This window comes from Podarcis tiliguerta (assembly GCF_965153285.1).
Source record: "Podarcis tiliguerta genome assembly, chromosome: 13".
Lineage (NCBI taxonomy): Eukaryota > Metazoa > Chordata > Lepidosauria > Squamata > Lacertidae > Podarcis > Podarcis tiliguerta.
In genome coordinates this window covers 1324539-1341770 of record NC_139546.1, presented here as the reverse complement: position 1 = coordinate 1341770, position 17232 = coordinate 1324539, and the positions used below count along the sequence as shown (strand labels likewise).

The 17232-nt window shown below is 45.6% G+C and overlaps 1 protein-coding gene across 2 annotated transcripts in view; it reads right to left on the bottom strand.

Annotated features, from left to right (window-relative positions):
• The window catches only part of SSH1 (slingshot protein phosphatase 1), a 45579-nt gene extending 28720 nt beyond the window's left edge, over positions 1 to 16859 (bottom strand). Inside the window, exons 1-2 of one of the 2 annotated variants that reach the window (XM_083407508.1) lie at positions 15988 to 16859; positions 12491 to 12531 (exon numbers count right to left, since the gene is read on the bottom strand). In XM_083407508.1, the coding sequence (XP_083263634.1) occupies positions 12491 to 12531; positions 15988 to 16056 (110 nt within the window). In that variant the 5' untranslated portion in view covers positions 16057 to 16859. Of the gene's footprint in view, positions 1 to 12490; positions 12532 to 15473; positions 15621 to 15987 lie in introns of those variants that run through there. The other variant, XM_083407510.1, reaches the window with a different exon arrangement.
• Positions 16860 to 17232: the final 373 nt, after the last annotated feature.

Sequence of the window (17232 nt, the reverse complement as noted above, 5' to 3'; positions counted from 1 at the left end):
AACACAGTCTGCTCCACTGTCAAGCAGGACGTTGAACCTATAATCTGACCCAGACCCTGTGATCATCCCTGGAGGCCCTTCTCTGTCAAGCAGGACGTTGAACCTATAATCTGACCCAGACCCTGTGATCATCCCTGGAAGCCCTTCTCTGTGGGCCCCCCTCCACAGGGGCTCTGGAGGGTGGCAACACAAGAGCGGGCCTTTTCACTGGTGGCTCCTTGCCTGTGGAAAAATGCTCTCCTCATCTTTAGGCACAAGGCAGAAACAAAGTTTTTGGATTTTGATTATCTGTGGGCTCCTTTAGTGGGTGGGGTATTTTAATCCTGCATTTTAAAAATAAGAATGTACTTTTGATTTGTTCTATGTTTTGCTTTATGGTGGTTTTATTGATGGATGACTAGATTGCTGTAACTTGCTTTGGGGTACATTGGCAAAAAAAGGTGACTACTGTGTTTAAGAAATTAAATAAATAAGTTTAACCTAAATCAGGGATAGGCAAACTTGGCCCTCCAGATGTTTTGAGACTACAATTCCCATCACCCCTGATTACTGGTCCTGTTAGGGATGATGGGAGTTGTAGTCCCAAAACATCTGGAGGGCCGAGTTTGCCTATGCCTGACCTAAATCCTTTTTCTTGTTTTACCTTCTGGAGCAACAGAAAACCATTTTTATTCACCATCTTGGCAAGAGCCCTTCAACTCACAACTTGCACACATTTAACTCATGTAATCACAGCTTCACACACTTGGCAGCCAGCCAGCTGAAAATTCACAAATTAAACACATGCAAGGCAAAGAGCTTAAATATGGTGGCAACTTACAGGACTGTGCCCATTAAGGCAGCCTAACTTGTAGAGAGGGGCTAAAGAACTGGACAACTTGTGCCTTGGTATTGTCAGAAATCCTGAAGCTGTCACTGGCTCTCTTTCTTAAAGTCTGTCCATTTTTTCTAGAAACACCTTCCTCTCCGCTTTCTTTGGAGAGAAGCTACCAGTCCAGGACGCATGAAGTAGCTCCCTAATAGCTGGGAAGCAGGAAGCAAGGAAGGCCGCATCTAATGGGAATTGCAAGAGGAAATTAAGACACCAGGATTGAATTGCCAGAGCTCACATTTGGCTGTGACACCTTTAAGCTTGCCAAAGAAACTGCTGTGGGATCCCAAGCTTGCTGCTGATTTTGCATTGTCATTCAGAGAGATGCCACCCATTCAGCAAAGATATGGTGAACTAATTATCAACATATCCATTCTGCAGATTCCCAACACTTCTATTAAGAAAGGAAGGCATTTGCATTCCTGATGGTGTTTCTGCAACATGCAGTCCAGTGCCAGAAGCAGTCATGCTTGTGCCATGGCTCAAGACTATATCACAACCTCAGCTCTACTGGGCCTGCACTTTCCAAAGAGAAACCACAACCAGCTGCGATTTTGGCAGCAACAAGACATAGGCTGCGCAATAAGCTTGATCTACAAAGCATACAAGTTTCCACTGCAGATCAGCTATGGATAAGTTGACTGTTTAGCAAAGATTATATACAGACTCACCATGCTGTATCTAGCCATTGAAATTATTAAAGCCGCCTTCCCTACCTTGAGGTCCTCCTGATGTCCTTCGATTTCCATCATCCCCAACTACTGGCCACAGTAAACTCTGCAAGGCTGACCAGCTTGGGAAAGGCTGCCTTAATGCACTAGCTCCTTCTTCCATCCTCATTGGGACTATGTATAGTTTTAATGAACTATGCACAATCTATCATGACTGGAGGAAGAAGCTAAATGTCCCCTCATTTGTACTTTTTCACTTGGAAGGAATTAGCTTCTGCCACAAAACATGTTTGATAGTCTCTGGAACAGATGCTTTACAAGCAGATTGAACCAATGAATGAATGACAAACAATGACCATCAGTCCTGTGTGGTAAATGGAACTCAAGGAAGAGCTGCTGGCCTCACCCTGATCTGGATGTGAGCTCTCCAGAGGCATCTGCTTGCCCTCACTAGAAACAAAGGCTGAGCTAGGGAGACCTATTTTATTTATTTATGTATATGCCACTTGATTGTAAGGGGGGAAACCCTCAAAGTGGTTTACAAAAAGAAAGCAATAAAGTTATCAATAAAAACTACCATTTAAAACATTCACAGAGGAATTAAAATCAAACTAAAAACAGATTAAAACATATGTCAACATTATACATATCTGGACAAGCTTGGGAGAGGAGTTACAGGTTTTTTAATGCATTTTGTATTCTCATTTTGTATTTTTCTGTTGATCTTTGGCTGAAGGGCAGTATACAAATTTAATAAATAATAAAATAATAAAAATGCTTTTAGCAGGTGATGAAAAGAATAGAGTGAATACGCCTGCCTGATGTGTGAGTGCTGCCACACTAAAAGATCAGTTTCCTACAAATGTGGAAGGGGTCTTATGCCAGTTCCGCAGATTGAAGCAGTCAGGTGGCCATATTGGGTCAAGGGATCTTGCAGGTGAACTGGCTCCAAGTTGTTGAGAGCTTTATATACTAATAAAAATGCATTGGACTTGGTAGCAAATCAGCAACCACTGCTGAGCACAGATGTTCTATGCTGATGGGGTCTCACTCCTGTCAGCAGTCATGCTGCAGCATTATGCTCTAACTGCAGCTTTCAGGTCAAGCACAAGGGAGGCCCCTTTGGTCTGATCTAGCTGACCTAGTCTTATGCTGCTTAGCAAGCTCTAAAATTTGTTGCTTTTTGTGTAGTCTGACACAGTTCAAGAGTTTGAATTAAATGACCAACATTAAATTCTGGATTATACCAAAATGAGTATAGTTTTATTAAGAATGTGTCGTGTCAAAGGCAGGCTGCCCCACAGAGAATTCTCATCACAGCCTCTCTTAAAGGAAGCACAATTCCACCCATCAGTTTGCCACTGGTTACCCCTGACCAGCGGCAGCTGCTGTCAAATTTCTGTGGGAAGAACCAACAGCCTCTTGATGCCTCCTTGGGGATGTTTGAAACAAGGAGCAAAGGCAGTTACAGGATGGAGCACACTGACCCTTTGGCCAGGAGGGCGAGCGCCCTTTCTGGAGGTAACATCTGATGAGGCCTCCGCTGCCTTTCAGATACAAGGGCAGGCAGCGAGCGAGAGCGGCTGGCAAGTTCTGCTCCAAATGCTTGCAGCGCTCTGCCAACAAAAGTTATCTTCTGAGCAGGGTATTGTTTGAGCAAGAGGGCGTAGGCTGTGTTCACTACCCAAGAATTCCAAGCAGTATTTCCAGAGACTGCAGGCCATTCACGGTGCCAGATGCAAAAGCTCTTTCAGGGCAAGGAAGGAGGAAATCAATCAGGGAACCCACAAAGGCAGATTTCCCAGCAGGAACAAACTGCCAGCAATGCCAGCCAACTCTGCCATGGTGACACGGATTTGCTTCATCATGACTGCAATCCGCACATTTCTGTCAGCTGCAAGACACACACACCACAGGAGAGGGTTCCACACAAGGAGAAAAGCCACACTGTGCAGCGTCCCAGGCCCACCTTGGGGGGAGTCAAGCTTAATCTCTCATCTCCCATCATGCAGCAGGCTTAGATACAAACACAAAGGACCCATTTTCAAGGATGGCCATTTGAATGCAAGCAAGCAAACAGGCTTAAGTAGCGTAGGCACAAGCCACAAGGAATGTCTTCTGGTTATGCCTTGCTGAGGGCAAGTGGAACCGCCCCAGGAGAACAAGCACTCCAAAAAGAGGGTGCACAACAGAACATGAACATTCAGATCATGCTTAGCATTTGCACAGTGCTTGATCAGTAGATATATCCTTTATAACACTGTCACTCAGTGAAGCAATAGGCTCTTCAGCTGAGAGTTTGGTGAATGAAGGATCAATTTCAAGTTTTGAAGCAGAGTCTAGCATTTTGAATGTTAACTGTTCACTTGCTGATAGACAAGGTCTTCCCATTGACTGCTGTAACCAAGCTGCCGCAGGGGTAACTCATTGGTGTGGACGGCACAAACCAACCAGATCAGCTTATGACCAAGCTTGACCTCTACCCAACAGCCAGTGTTAACATTTGTAGTATCACCTCCAATGGCCTGCAAGCTCTTATCAGTGCCCTTCTTCACAAAATCTACAAGATTATGAGTAATAACTTCAACTGGTGCCCCCCCCCCGAGCCTTTCTCCAGAGTAGTGGTAGAGTTATCTTCCACCTGGTTCACTGCACATGAAATAATACTGTTCTATGATGATGCTGGTCTGGTTTTAGTGTAACTTTATTTGTAAGAAGATGCAGCCCATTTCATCCTTCTGACACAGATAATCCAGGGCTTTCATAACTATTTCTTAGGCCCTCTTGATTTTATGTGATCCAACTACAAGCCTCTTGTCCTCTTCAGTAATCAAGCCAGCAGTGGCAGTTGTGGCATGCAGGCCAATCCCCTGCCTGGTGCTCTTTTATAATGTGTTACACTCTGACTTTTTATTGGAAGTGGAATGTGTACTTGATTTCACTAATGTCAATTCATAACTTCCATAATTTACATCTTGGGCATCAGCTATTTGTTCTTCATTTTCATCAGCAGAGAAAATTATTTCATTTGATGGTATTGAAGCATCCTGCTTATTTCTCTGCCCTACTTTGACAAACCTCTCTTCCAATATCTAAGCCAGTGGCTATTCCAACATCTTACAGTAACAAAACAGTATCAGTTAATTATGTGTTGTGTGAAAAAGTACTATATTTTACCTGTGCAGAGGAAATCGCCAATTATTTATTTAGAATATTATTATTACTACTATTAAAGGTAAAGGGAGCCCTGACCATTAGGTCCAGTCGTGACCGACTCTGGGGTTGCGACGCTCTTTTCGCTTTACTGGCCGAGGGAGCTGGCGTACAACTTCCGGGTCATGTGGCCAGCATGACTAAGCCGCTTCTGGCGAACCAGAGCAGTGAACGGAAACGCCATTTACCTTCCCGCCGGAGCGGTACCTATTTATCTACTTATACTACTACTACTATTTATTAAATTTATATACCACCCTATACCTGCAGTTCTCACAGGATAAAATCATAATATGAAAACACAAAATACATAATCAAAATAAAAACAAGAACAACCCAGTAAGGCCCCAACACATTTTAAAAGGGAATGTCAATCAACCAAAGGCTTGGTTGAAGAGGAACATCTTTGCCTGGTACCTAAAGGTGTATAATGAAGGTGTCAGGCGAACCTCCCTGAGGAGAGCATCCCACATATGGGGAGCCACTGCAGAAATGGCCCATTCTGGTACTGCCACCCTCCATACCTCTCACGGAGGAGGCACACAAAGAAGGGCCTTATACTCCATTTTACAGTCTCAAAGGGCTCTCAAAGCTGTTTACAAAACATGCTTGCAATTTTAAAAATCACATTCATTCAAGAGGAACAGAAATGACATGATGTGTCCCTATCGCAACAGGGTTATTCTGGTGGCATATCTTGCCCTCCTCCTTGGTGCTGCCCCTTTGGTCGTTGCCCACTAGGCAACAAAGGCCAACAATGGCCTCTGAGGCTAAGGGTGAGTCGGAGCAGTTGGAACGCACTTGGTCCAAGACAGTGACATGTTTTCACTAGATGGAGACAAGTCACTACTCCATCAAACATTCAGGAAGGCGGATTTAGCTCTAATGAGTCTTATAAGACAAAGACTCTGGCAAGTTCAAGTAATCTGGGCACAAGAGAGAAAGGCCAGGCGATCTTCCCATGCAGGGATTGGGGAAAGTCTGTGCAAACCCCGCCTCTCGCTACCTGGTTTCCTATCCCTGGGGCTATCTGAGGCCATCCACTGTCCACCACACAATCAGGGCCAGCCACATTTACGCAGCTTAGCGCTACAGCTGAGAAAAAGAGGAGGAGGAGCCACAATATAGCCGTCAAGACTACCACACAAGCACCAAACAAATACGTGCTAGCATTCCAGGCAAACTACTGCCTCCATTTCTAGGCTGAATCTAGGAAGCTGAACACATTATGGAAAATGTGGGCTGCATAGTGTGGAGTCCATGACTCGGGTCACAGTTATAGGTCAGTCACAATTACAGGGCTTTGAGTGAATGTGCTTAAAGTAGAGTGAATGGAGGCTTTAGCAGCCTGCGGGGGGGGGGGGGCTACGCCTGAAGACAATAGCCATGCTGTGCCATCCCACGGGCTGTGATCCCTTGTTGTCTTGCAGCTGAAGTCAGCAAGGAGAAGTGGAGGCAGAAGCTGCTGACTCTATCAGATACTTGAAAACAGGATGCTGAATCACATCCTGTCAAGGCTGCAGTATCCTGACTGTAGCGTGCTCTGAGCAAGGAGGAGGCAATCTGGTTAGCCTGACAGCGGTTGGGAACTGGCTGCCACGTGGGCGTGGCCTGGGAAACCAGCACAAGGCCTGTCTTCTGTGCAATGCTGGGGGGCAGGGGAACCCGGAATGGAAGGGGTGGAATCTCCTGCTCTGCAAGGGTAAATTAGCAATGAGGCCTGGATCAGGCAACCCCACCCTGTAGCCTGGAACGCTCCAGTTCATGCTACAGCATATGGCCCAGTCTAATTTTCCATTTTGTTTGCAATGTAATAATACACTTACCAATGTTTCTCCAGTGCTTTAAAGTGTGTAGAATTCTGTTTATTCAAGCAAGCCTGTGCCACAAGTGTGCAGCTGCCCAATGATTCAGTCTGAACCCCTTACTCCCAGAACCCGTGTGCCAGGTGGGCCTCACCCAGCAAGCAAGGCGGAGAGGGTGGGTCACTTCTGGATCTTGCCTTCCAGCAGGATATTTTCCCACCCCTGGTTCAGCAATTGCGAGTTCAGCAATAAGAGATGTATTGGGATGCTGGCTATGTGAATAGGTAATGTGGAAGGGGATGAAAAACCTGATGTATATGAAATATAGATGTGACCACACTCCCCACGAAGGATTAAAGTTAGCCGCTTGGGAGTGCTCATAGATCCATTACTGTCACCACAGCAGGCACAACGGTATGGGTGCCTTCTACCAACTACAGCTGGTGTCTATATCTGGGTGGAGATATCCTGGCTTTAGTGATCTGTACTCTCATAAGCCCAGGTTGCATTGTAGCAATGTGTTATATGCTGGGCTGACTTTAGAGACAGTTCAAAAACCATGGCTAGTGTACAATTCTGCAGACAGATTATCAACAGACACCAGATGATTCAAACATACAGTACCAATTCTGGGCCAGCTATGCTGGCTGTCAATTCATCTCCAGGTCCAAACATGGCTCAGGACAGCGGTCCCTCGTGCACTGCTTTGTCAGGGACCTCAAAACCATCAGATGCCCTTACTTACTTATTGCACTTATATCCTACTTTTCCTCCAAGGAGCTCAAGGTGACTCACATACTTCTCCCCATTTTATCCTCATAGCAACTATGTGAGGTAGGTTAGGCTAAGAGTGAGTAACCGGCCAAGATCACCCAGCGAACTTCAAGGCACTGCAGGGGGTTGGACTAGATGAGCCTTGGGGTCCCTTCCATCTCTACAATTCTTTGATTCTTCTAAGAGGGCCTTTTTAGTGGCAGCCCCTTATTTGTGGAATGCTCTCCCCAGGGAAGTTTGCTGGGCACAAACACAGACATCTTTCAGCACAAAGTGAAGACATTCCTATTCTCCCAGGAACTGGAGTGATACTACTGCTCTGGTCTTTGCATCTATTTTAACTAGGAGGTTTGGTGATCCCCTTGTGTTGTGAGAAGGAAAGAGTTTGCTACAAACTAGTCCTTTTTAGTACTGGTATCATTGGTTCCAATTCTTGCTACACAAGCAGCATTTTTTCTTTAATGTATGAGTTGCTTTGAGACTTATCATAAAAAGAAACAGTTAGAAATAAATAAATAATAGAATCTAGAAAGAAAATTGTATGCACCGTGAATTCCATCCATGTTTGACAAAAGACTCCCATCAGCCCCAGCTAGCATGGCCAATGGCCAGGGATGATGGGACTTGTAGTTTAGCAACATCTAGGTTCCCCCCATACCTGATTTAATTTTGGCCAAGATTGAAAACTGCATGGTTGTATCTTGTGAGCATGGTTTACTTTAAATACAAACACACCAAATTAAGACTGAAACCCAAATTATTCTGCTCTCTCCTGGACAGAGCTTTCCTGTCTTAAAGATTATATTTGCAACTGCAGGTGTTGCTCTGTTCCAATTGCCCTCTTGACTCCTGCAGCGGAAAAGGCCTGCCTTTCAAGCCAACTTCTGTGCCTACTAGAACGACCCTCTCTTTCCTGCAGCAGCCTTCTGATGGATGTAAAAGCTAGACAAAACTGTATCACAGAGAAAACAAGGGCCTGAGAGTTATCTCAGAAGAAGCAGACTGAGAGTGCCCCCCAATGGACTCACAGCGCAACACAGCAACTCTAAACTACAAAAACATAACAAGAGCCTGTGGGATCAGGTCAATGTTCCCTTCAGGTCAGCATCCTGTTCTCACAGTGGCCACCCAGGTGCCTCTTCCAGGAAGCGCACAAGCAGGGTTCTAGCGCAAGAGCCCTCTCCCTCCATGTAGTTTCCAGTAACTGGCATCCAAAAGCATTGCTGCCATCTGAGCACAGCCCTCATGGCTTGTAGCCATTGACAGTCCTTTCCTCCACGAACCTGCCCAATTCCCTTTTAAAGCCATCCAAGTTGATGGCCACAGTTTAGCTATGTGATACATAAAGAAGCACTTCATTTTATGGGTCCTGCAGCTTCCAACACTCAGCTTCATTTGGTGTCCATGAGTTATAGTGTTATGAGAGAGGGAGAATAACTTTCCAGTCCACTTCCTCCATGCCATGCATCATTTTATAAACTTCTCTCATGTCACTTACTTGCCTTTACCCTAAACTAATAAGTTTCAAGCAAATTGTCCTTTAAGTTCTCTCTGTTCAAGAGACACAGAGTCCTCCACCTATCTGACAGTGTCTCCAATAATGGTGATGAACAACAAACCAGGATGCAAAATTTCAAGTCACCTGATTGCCAACAGGGACCAGTAATTACTGAATTCTGCCAGTGAAGGTTGGCTGCTCCTATGCTTAATTAGCATCATTTGTTGCTGTTTGGCAGTACAGCACAAGGACAGCCAGCCACCTTCCCTGAATAAAGGTACAGCTGGTTGGCTGTCTTGTCTCAGAAGTGGAGCCAGGAGGCAATTGCTGCCCGGCAGAGGAGGAGTCATTCAAGGCAGCAACCTAACTGGGATTCTGTAGTTTGAAATGGGGACCTCATGCGGCTGGAACCTGAGCCCAGGGAACTCACTTTGTAAGCTATGTGTACTCATTTATCAGCAGCCATTCTTCCACCTGACTGCCTCAGGAGGAGACGGAAGGCTCACTCTGTTGTCTCAGTTATGACCAAATGCCATTCAACAAGGCATCTACAAGTGGTCATTCTACAAGGTCATTATGGAACTGGAAAGTTTTGGAACTGAAAGTTCTTTGTTTTCCTGTTCCACACCCTGAAAACTGTATTGATTAATATATATAGACACAGCTGTACCTTGGAAGTCGAACAGAATCTGTTCCGGAAGTCTGTTCAACTTCCAAAACGTTTGGAAACCAAAGCGCGGCTTCTGATTGGCTTCAGGAAGCTCCTGTAGCCAATCGGAAGCTGTGGAAGCCCAATCGGACATTCGGCTTCCAAAAATAGTTCACAAACTGGAACAGTCACTTCCGGGTGTGCAGCGTTCAGGAGCCAAAACATTCAAAAATTAAGGTGTTCAAAAACCAAGGTACGACTGTACATAAACACAAACGTACACCCTTCAATCATATTCCCAAGGTCATATATGCAAAGAAGAAAGCAATTAAAATGTAAATACTGGCTAAGAACCGCAGACCTGGTTTGCACATCACTTTAAAGCTATGGTTTATAGTAAACATGCTGAACATGTGCTTCACCCCTTTTCCACTCCTTCAGCATGCCAGGAAGAAAGAAACCAAATACTGGCTTTGTATTAAGTGCAAATCAGGGCTCATTATTTGTTTCCCCCAAACAAACCTTGCCGTACTGCTCATGTTTCCTTTCAGGTGGAAACAAACCACAACCGCTGGTTTACACATCACACAAGGCCAGTCTTTGGTTTCTTTCTTCCCTGGCATGCTGAAGGAAGCAAATCACCTTAAACCACAACTTATTTTAAACTATGGATTAAAGTGCCATGTGAACTGTGCCACAAAAACATAAAAGCAGCAAAAGACAGGCAACAGGATTAAAATTATATCCAAAAATCTGGAGGAAATGAAGTGGTCTTTGCTTGGCACTCAAAGGATCAGCAAAGGGACCATCTCTGCAGAATGGTCTAAACACCTGAGGCACCAGCACCAGGAAGCCAATCACCTTACCTCAGAGGCTGTCGACTGAAGACACTAATGTACAGGTGGCACTTCAAGTATGCTAGTCCCAAGGCAGGAAGAGTTTTAAAGGTAAATCAAATCCCCCCTTTTGTATTGTGCCTATTAGCTTGTAAGCATGAAAGAAGATACTGGCCTGTTTTCTTAGCTTCACACAGTGCAAAGAAAATCTTAGGTACTTTATGAACAACACCGCTCATGTCTCAGAGGCACAAATGGGAATTCCAGAATACATCATCAGCTCTGAGACTGGCAGCCAGTGCAGAGCCTCTGGCTTGACCAGGTCTGGTATTAATCCCAGGAACTTCTGCTCTTGCATGTTCAACAGAACAGGTTAAAAAAACATAAAAACCTGTTGCTCTTCTAGCTCCAACGCAAAACTTTAATCTAGTTCCAGTTAGAAAGCTCCTTCCCAGGTCTGGATTCAAGTACAACCAGCGACAGTCCAGGCCCTGCCCTGATAGTCTGCATATGAAGCCACACAGCCTGGAGAAACAGCCAAGATGCACACTGTTCTCTCTCAAGCTGGACCACGGATCCCTGGCAGGTGGAAACTATCACTGATAACCCCAAACACCAGGCAGATTTCCTACCAAATAACACAGACAGTCACAGGCTTACACACAGCCATGCTGTAAAAATTTCCAAATTAATTTGGAAGTGCACAAAGTCCGCTGGCTGTTAGTATCACATCTGAGGTACAACTGACCTATGTATAAGTTGTACAACCAAAGAGAAAATTGATGCAAAGCAAGAAAGACTCACAAGGCACTAAAGGACATCCTAGAGGAGAAGACAGAGAAGGAAGCTATGCCATCAGAGCTAAAACCTCTGCCCTTAATATGTAGATTATTTCCTTAAGTATTATGGGCATGTATTTTCCACAGAATCATCAAATTTGAGGGGACGTCAAGAGTGGTCCAACCCCCTGAATCCCTGACAGGTGGCCATCCAGTCTCTCTTTAAAAACCTTCAGTGAAGGAGAGTCCACTACCTTCTGAGCATGACAGTTCCACTATCAAACAGCTGTTACCCTCAGAAAGTTCTTCCTAATGCTTAAGTCTTTTAATTTGAATCAATTGGTTTGGTCTTGCCCTCCACTGCAGCAGAAAACAAGCTGGCTCCATCTTGGCAGGAGGGTGCTCTGTTTGTCCTGGCCCAGTGTAGAAACCAAACTGGCTGCTATGGAAGTACCCACTGCATTTTCACACAGGCCACAGAGGATGGTGAGTCCCCTCCGGAGAGTACCGCATGGAAACCAAGAGGGCTTGCAGTAGAAGAACAGACTGCTGTGCCCCTTTGCCACCATCCCACTGAGTTTCTGCGCTAGACAAGCTAACATTCTGTACACCCAGCACTGAATCATGGCAGGCTTGCAGCAGCAGGTAGACAGAGAGATCTGCTCCTCTGCTGCCGAACAGCTGCATTTCCATGCTGGCCACAGATAAGGCCCTTCCTACGTGGCCAACATAAAAAGAAAGTGAACTAGTGTAGAAGACAGGGAGCACTCCATATAAATTCTATCAGCCCGTTGGGCTTCTAACCTGCATTTTTTTTTATTATTATTTTTTTGAGGCTGAAAGGTAGTAACTTTTTTGGGGGGGTGGCTAACTTAAAAGACTGCAGTAATACATCCACTTATTTCCTGGGGATGCGACTAGCTCAGACACAATTCAAATGCAACACTACATGTGTAAGAAAATGTGCCATAGCTAGATTCCAGTTTCACATTTAAATTGGGCTCTGAGCTGTTACACATGAAACATTAGCATGTGTAGTGCCTTAGTCACAGATCCCTCCATGCCTCTGCACCAGTGAAACAACTTGGGATTAAATGAGAAATATGAAAGACCATCAAGGTATGTTTTTCCTAAGTGCCCCATGTCACATTTAATATTGGGCCTCACTCGTATCCAAGGTTCACGTGGAAGAAATGGCAGTAATAGACCAATGAACATGGGGTGGGTAAGAGGGACCCAGCCAGCAGCAGTTTCCATCCACCTGGAAATTGGAACATTCTCCCCAGTCCTTCACACAGAATCAAGACCTTATATGGGATCACATAAACCAGCGAGGGGGGCAGGGGATGCCAGAAACAACTTTTGGAGCAAGGGTTTAAATAGATCCTGCTTACCTCAGGTTCAGTTTGCGGTCGTCATCACTGCCAACCTCCAGCTGAAGAGGAAAGAGCAAGAAGCAGTAAGCATTAAAGGCTCAAAATAATATCATTCCAAAGGTTTTCGTGCAAGTTTTAAAAATAGCTTCAATAAAATAATAGCATGCATACATTTATTGCCTTATCATCACATGCTTTCTCCAAGGAGCTTAAGAGGGGCATATATGCCACCCCTTCCCCATTTCCCCCCAACAACCCTGAGAGGTAGGTTAGGGAGACAGAGAAGCCAGGTCACCCAAGCAAACCTCATGACTGACTGAAGGGCTGAGTTCACAACCTCAGCACAACATCACACTGGCTTTGTTGCTTCATTTAATAATATGAAAAGGCAAATAATATGTTACAGGTTTCAGGGGACAAGGACTAGATCTTTGCCTCTCTTTTAGGGCTGAAAGCTATAATCACAAGTGCTTAATGGTTATTGTATTTGTAAAAAAAACCCCAATAAAAATGTGTTGGTTTCCCCCCCAAAAAGCTTTAATCACCAGATTAACCTAATGAAGATAACAGGAAAAAGAGAGAGAGGCTAACAGATTGAGGTTGAATCTTGACAAGACAGAAGTACAGTGGTACCTTGGGTTACATACGCTTCAGATTACAGACACTTCAGGTTACAGACTCGGCTAAGCCAGAAATAGCACCTTGGGTTAAGAACTTTGCTTCAGGATGAGAACAGAAATTGCACGGCAGCAGCGGGAGGCACCATTAGCTAAAGTGGTACCTCAGGATAAGAACAGTTCCAGGTTAAGGGACCTCCAGAATGAATTAAGTTCTTAACCCGAAGTACCACTGTGCTGTTTTGGGGGGACAGGGGGCAAACAGGTGTGGAGGACTCCCTGGTCCTGAATGGGGTAACTGTGCCCCTGAAGGACCAGGTGCGCAGCCTGGGAGTCATTTTGGACTCACAGCTGACCATGGAGGCGCAGGTCAATTCTGTGTCCAGGGCAGCTGTTTATCAGCTCCATCTGGTACGCAGGCTGAGACCCTCCCTGCCTGCGGACTGTCTCACCAGAGTGGTGCATGCTTTGGATGCTCTCACTTTGACTACCGCAATGCACTCTATGTGGGACTACCTTTGAAGGTGACACGGAAGCAACAACTAATCGTGAATGCGGCAGCTAGACTGGTGACTGGGAGTGGCCGCCAAGACCATATAACACTGGTCCTGAAAGATATACATTGGCTCCCAATATGTTTCCGAGCACAATGCAAAGTGTTGGTGCTGACCTTTAAAGCTCTAAACGGCCTCAAAGGCCCAGTATCCCCGAAGGAGCATCTCCACCCCCATTGTTCAGCCTGGACACTGAGGTCCAGCTCCAAGGGCCTTCTGGCAGTTCCGTCCCTGCAAGAAGTGAGGTTACAGGGAACCAGGCAAAGGGCCTTCTCGGTGGTGGCACCCACCTGTGGAACACCCTCCCATCAGATGTCAAGGAAATAAACATCTATCTAACTTTTAGAAGACATCTGAAGGCAGCCCTGTTTAGGGAAGTTTTTAATGTTTGATGTTTTGTTGTGTTTTTAATATTCTGTTGGGAGCCGCCCATAGTGACTGGGGAAATCCAGCCAGATGGGTGGGGTATAATAAATAAATACATACATACATACATACATACATACATACTACTACTACTACTACTATTATTATTATTATTATGGTGTCTTACTGGAATAGGGACTGAAAAGGAAACAAATATAGATGGCCTTTCCTAAGTGGCAGCCTGTGTTTTGATTTCATAGGTTTCCTAACCCTAGCTGGTTCCAAGGAATAGTCTTAAGGCACAGGAGGCCGCTAGTTGCTGACGTTAACAGGACTGGGGCCGGTCAGTGCCTGTAAACCACATGCAACCAATATGAATGTATTATTAAGGAAATCTTCATTTAATATTTCAAAAAGGCACCTATACGGAGGTTTGGTTATATGCACTTTAAAATTTTACAGATGAACCAATTAAGAGCTTTAGTAAGCAGCTATATATCATTTCATTCCAGTTACGTTTTTATCCTCCTCTGATCAAAGCAAGCTGTCTAAAAAAATACATGTTGTCTTTTGGAATCCAATCACTAGGCTGCTCTAAATAAAATCCAATCACTAGAATACTTTGAATGACAGATGAGAGGCAAGAGGTGCTCACAAGAGGTGCTCCCCCACCCCTGCCAGCATCTTGCACAATAGGCAACCTAAAGATAGCAGAGAAGAAACATGAATGAGTTGCAACAAACCCAACACACCACTCACAAGCACAGAAATTTAATCCCAATAACTTCAATCAGGATTATTCCCAATATACTACTGTGTAAATGGGATCACAATGAGTTCGTGTTTTTCTCTCAGCAAAACTGACAAATGTAGGGCATTTAAAACTGAAGCTCTGTACACTGGTGGAAACATTTTTAATGCTCACACTAAGCATGGACTCCTATGCACACTCACCCTGAAAGTAAGGCCCATTGAAGACAGTGGGAGTTACTTCTGAGGAAACATGCACAGATTGCACTGATGAAAACCACCAATCAAGCTCAACAAGCAGGCAAGTCTTTTCCTTGTTGAAGGTAGACTAGCACCAAAGCTAACCATGGAATGCAACCATACAAACTTTTTTGGGCATGAAGAACATTTCAACTATTCAGGAGCCACCTGGAGACGGGGGGGGGGGGGGGTCAACCAGATCCTGGATGTGGAAAATGAGTTTTTTAACCTGAAAGCTTGGATCTGAGAATCTCCCACAACCCACACAATATAGTGGCAGATCAGGTGAATAAGACCAAGTGTTTAGAATATGGTGGGTGCTTTTGGGGTCTCAGGATGATGGACTTGCTCTTGGTGAGATTCGGTTCTTCTCTTGTCTATCCCGCTCACTCCACATCGCCTCCCATGGGCCACATTTCGGTTCTAAGCTGTTCAAGGCATCCCTTGGCTGGCCAGTTAACTACAGCCCCTTACATGGGCTAAGCCTCACAAGCAGAAAATTAGCTCTCTAGGCTAGAAATTTCTCTCCCCGTTTCTGGCTTTGTTTTCTACTTCCAGGCAAGTTTTAAGGGTGTTTAGAAATAAAAATAAAAACATTTCACAACGTAACAGTAAATATGACATCATCCGGCTTCGTTACGAAGCGGCGCGATCCTTCCCTCGCGGCGCACATTACAAGCAGATCGCCCAAGCCGCGCGGAGGCGCCTCGGGGCTGCGGGAAGGGGCGGGCGCCGCGAGGGCTTCGGCCCCGAATGGTTTCCCAGCGAGCGGAAGAGGAGGGGGCCTGGGGGCCAGAGCCCGGCGGGCGCGGGGAGCGAGGGGAGGCCGGGCCGGGAGAAGCGAGGCCAGGCTGCGCGGAGGGGCTGCTCTGGGCCTCCCGGCTGCGGCGGGGCGGGCGCTGCGGAGGCCGAGCCCCGGCGGCGGCGGCGGCGGGGGGCAAGGCCCGCGGGGCTGGCGGCGGCGGCGGCCGAAGGAGGAGCCCCTCACCTCGCTGGTGCTGGCCGAGGAGGAGGCGGCGCTGGGGGTGGGCGAGCGCTGCAGGGTCACCAGCGCCATGGCGGCGGCGGCGGAGGAGCCTCAGCCTCCTCCTCCTCCTCTTCTTCCTCTCCTTGGTCCTCCTGCTCCTCCCGCGGCGGCTTCCCGGGCGAGGCCTCCGCCTCCTCCTCCGCCTCCTCCTCCTCTGGCGGGCGGAGCAGCGCAGGCGGCGCCCGGGATCCGCGAGGCGGAGAGGAGGACTGGCACTCAGGAGAGGGAAGAGATGATGCCGCGGGGCTTTCATTTGATATTTGCTTGGGAATACGTTTTATTTCTCTTTCAATGCCAAGTCGTGAAAAGATTTTTATTTTTATTACGGATATGGGAAGTTGGGAGAGGATTCCGCCCCCGAGAATATGCGAGAGGATTTTTGTTTTATTTTTGCCCTTTTTTTAATAGGAAAGGGGTTTGTTTGTTTATACCCCACCTTTCCCCCTGACAGTTTACAGATAAAAATAAGAACAGTTAAACAGCTATAGACATATATTTTACTTTATGGGGATATAGGAAAGGATTTCATTTTTATTTTTTGCTTCACTGGGATAGCTGAAAGTATTTTTATTTCATTTTTATTTCATGGGAACGTGAAAGGAATTTTATTTTATTTCTAATTTTTATGGGAATAGGTGAAAAGATTTTAAGGGTTTTTTTATTGAATTTTTTTATTGAAGTAAGAAAAATTAGAAAAGCATACATCACAGGAACTAATATATAATAATAATACACCCACCAAAAGTTACCCCAACAATAAAAATCCCCACCTCAACCACTTGTTCCTTTTTAAAAAATATCCTTTAAGGCTAGGAAGAATGCACCGGATTACAATCATAATTTATTGTAATCCGGTGCATTCTTTGTAAAAGAATGTAAAATTGTGGAGTTGGAAGGGACCCCAATGGTCCAAGCCCCTGCAATGCAGGAATCTCAGCTAAAGCATCCATGACAGAGGGCCATCCAACCTCTGCTTAGAGACCTTCAAGGGAGGAGAGTCCACAGCCTCCCAAAGGAGACCGTTCCACTGTTGAACAGCTCTTACTGTCAGAAAGTTCTTCCTGATGTTTAGTCAAAATCTCCTTTCTTGTAAATTGAATCCATTGGTTTGAGTCATACCCTCCAAAGCAGGAGAAAACAAGCTTGTTCCCTCTTCCATGTGGCAGGATATTTGAAGATGGCTATCATATCTCCTCTTAGTCTCCT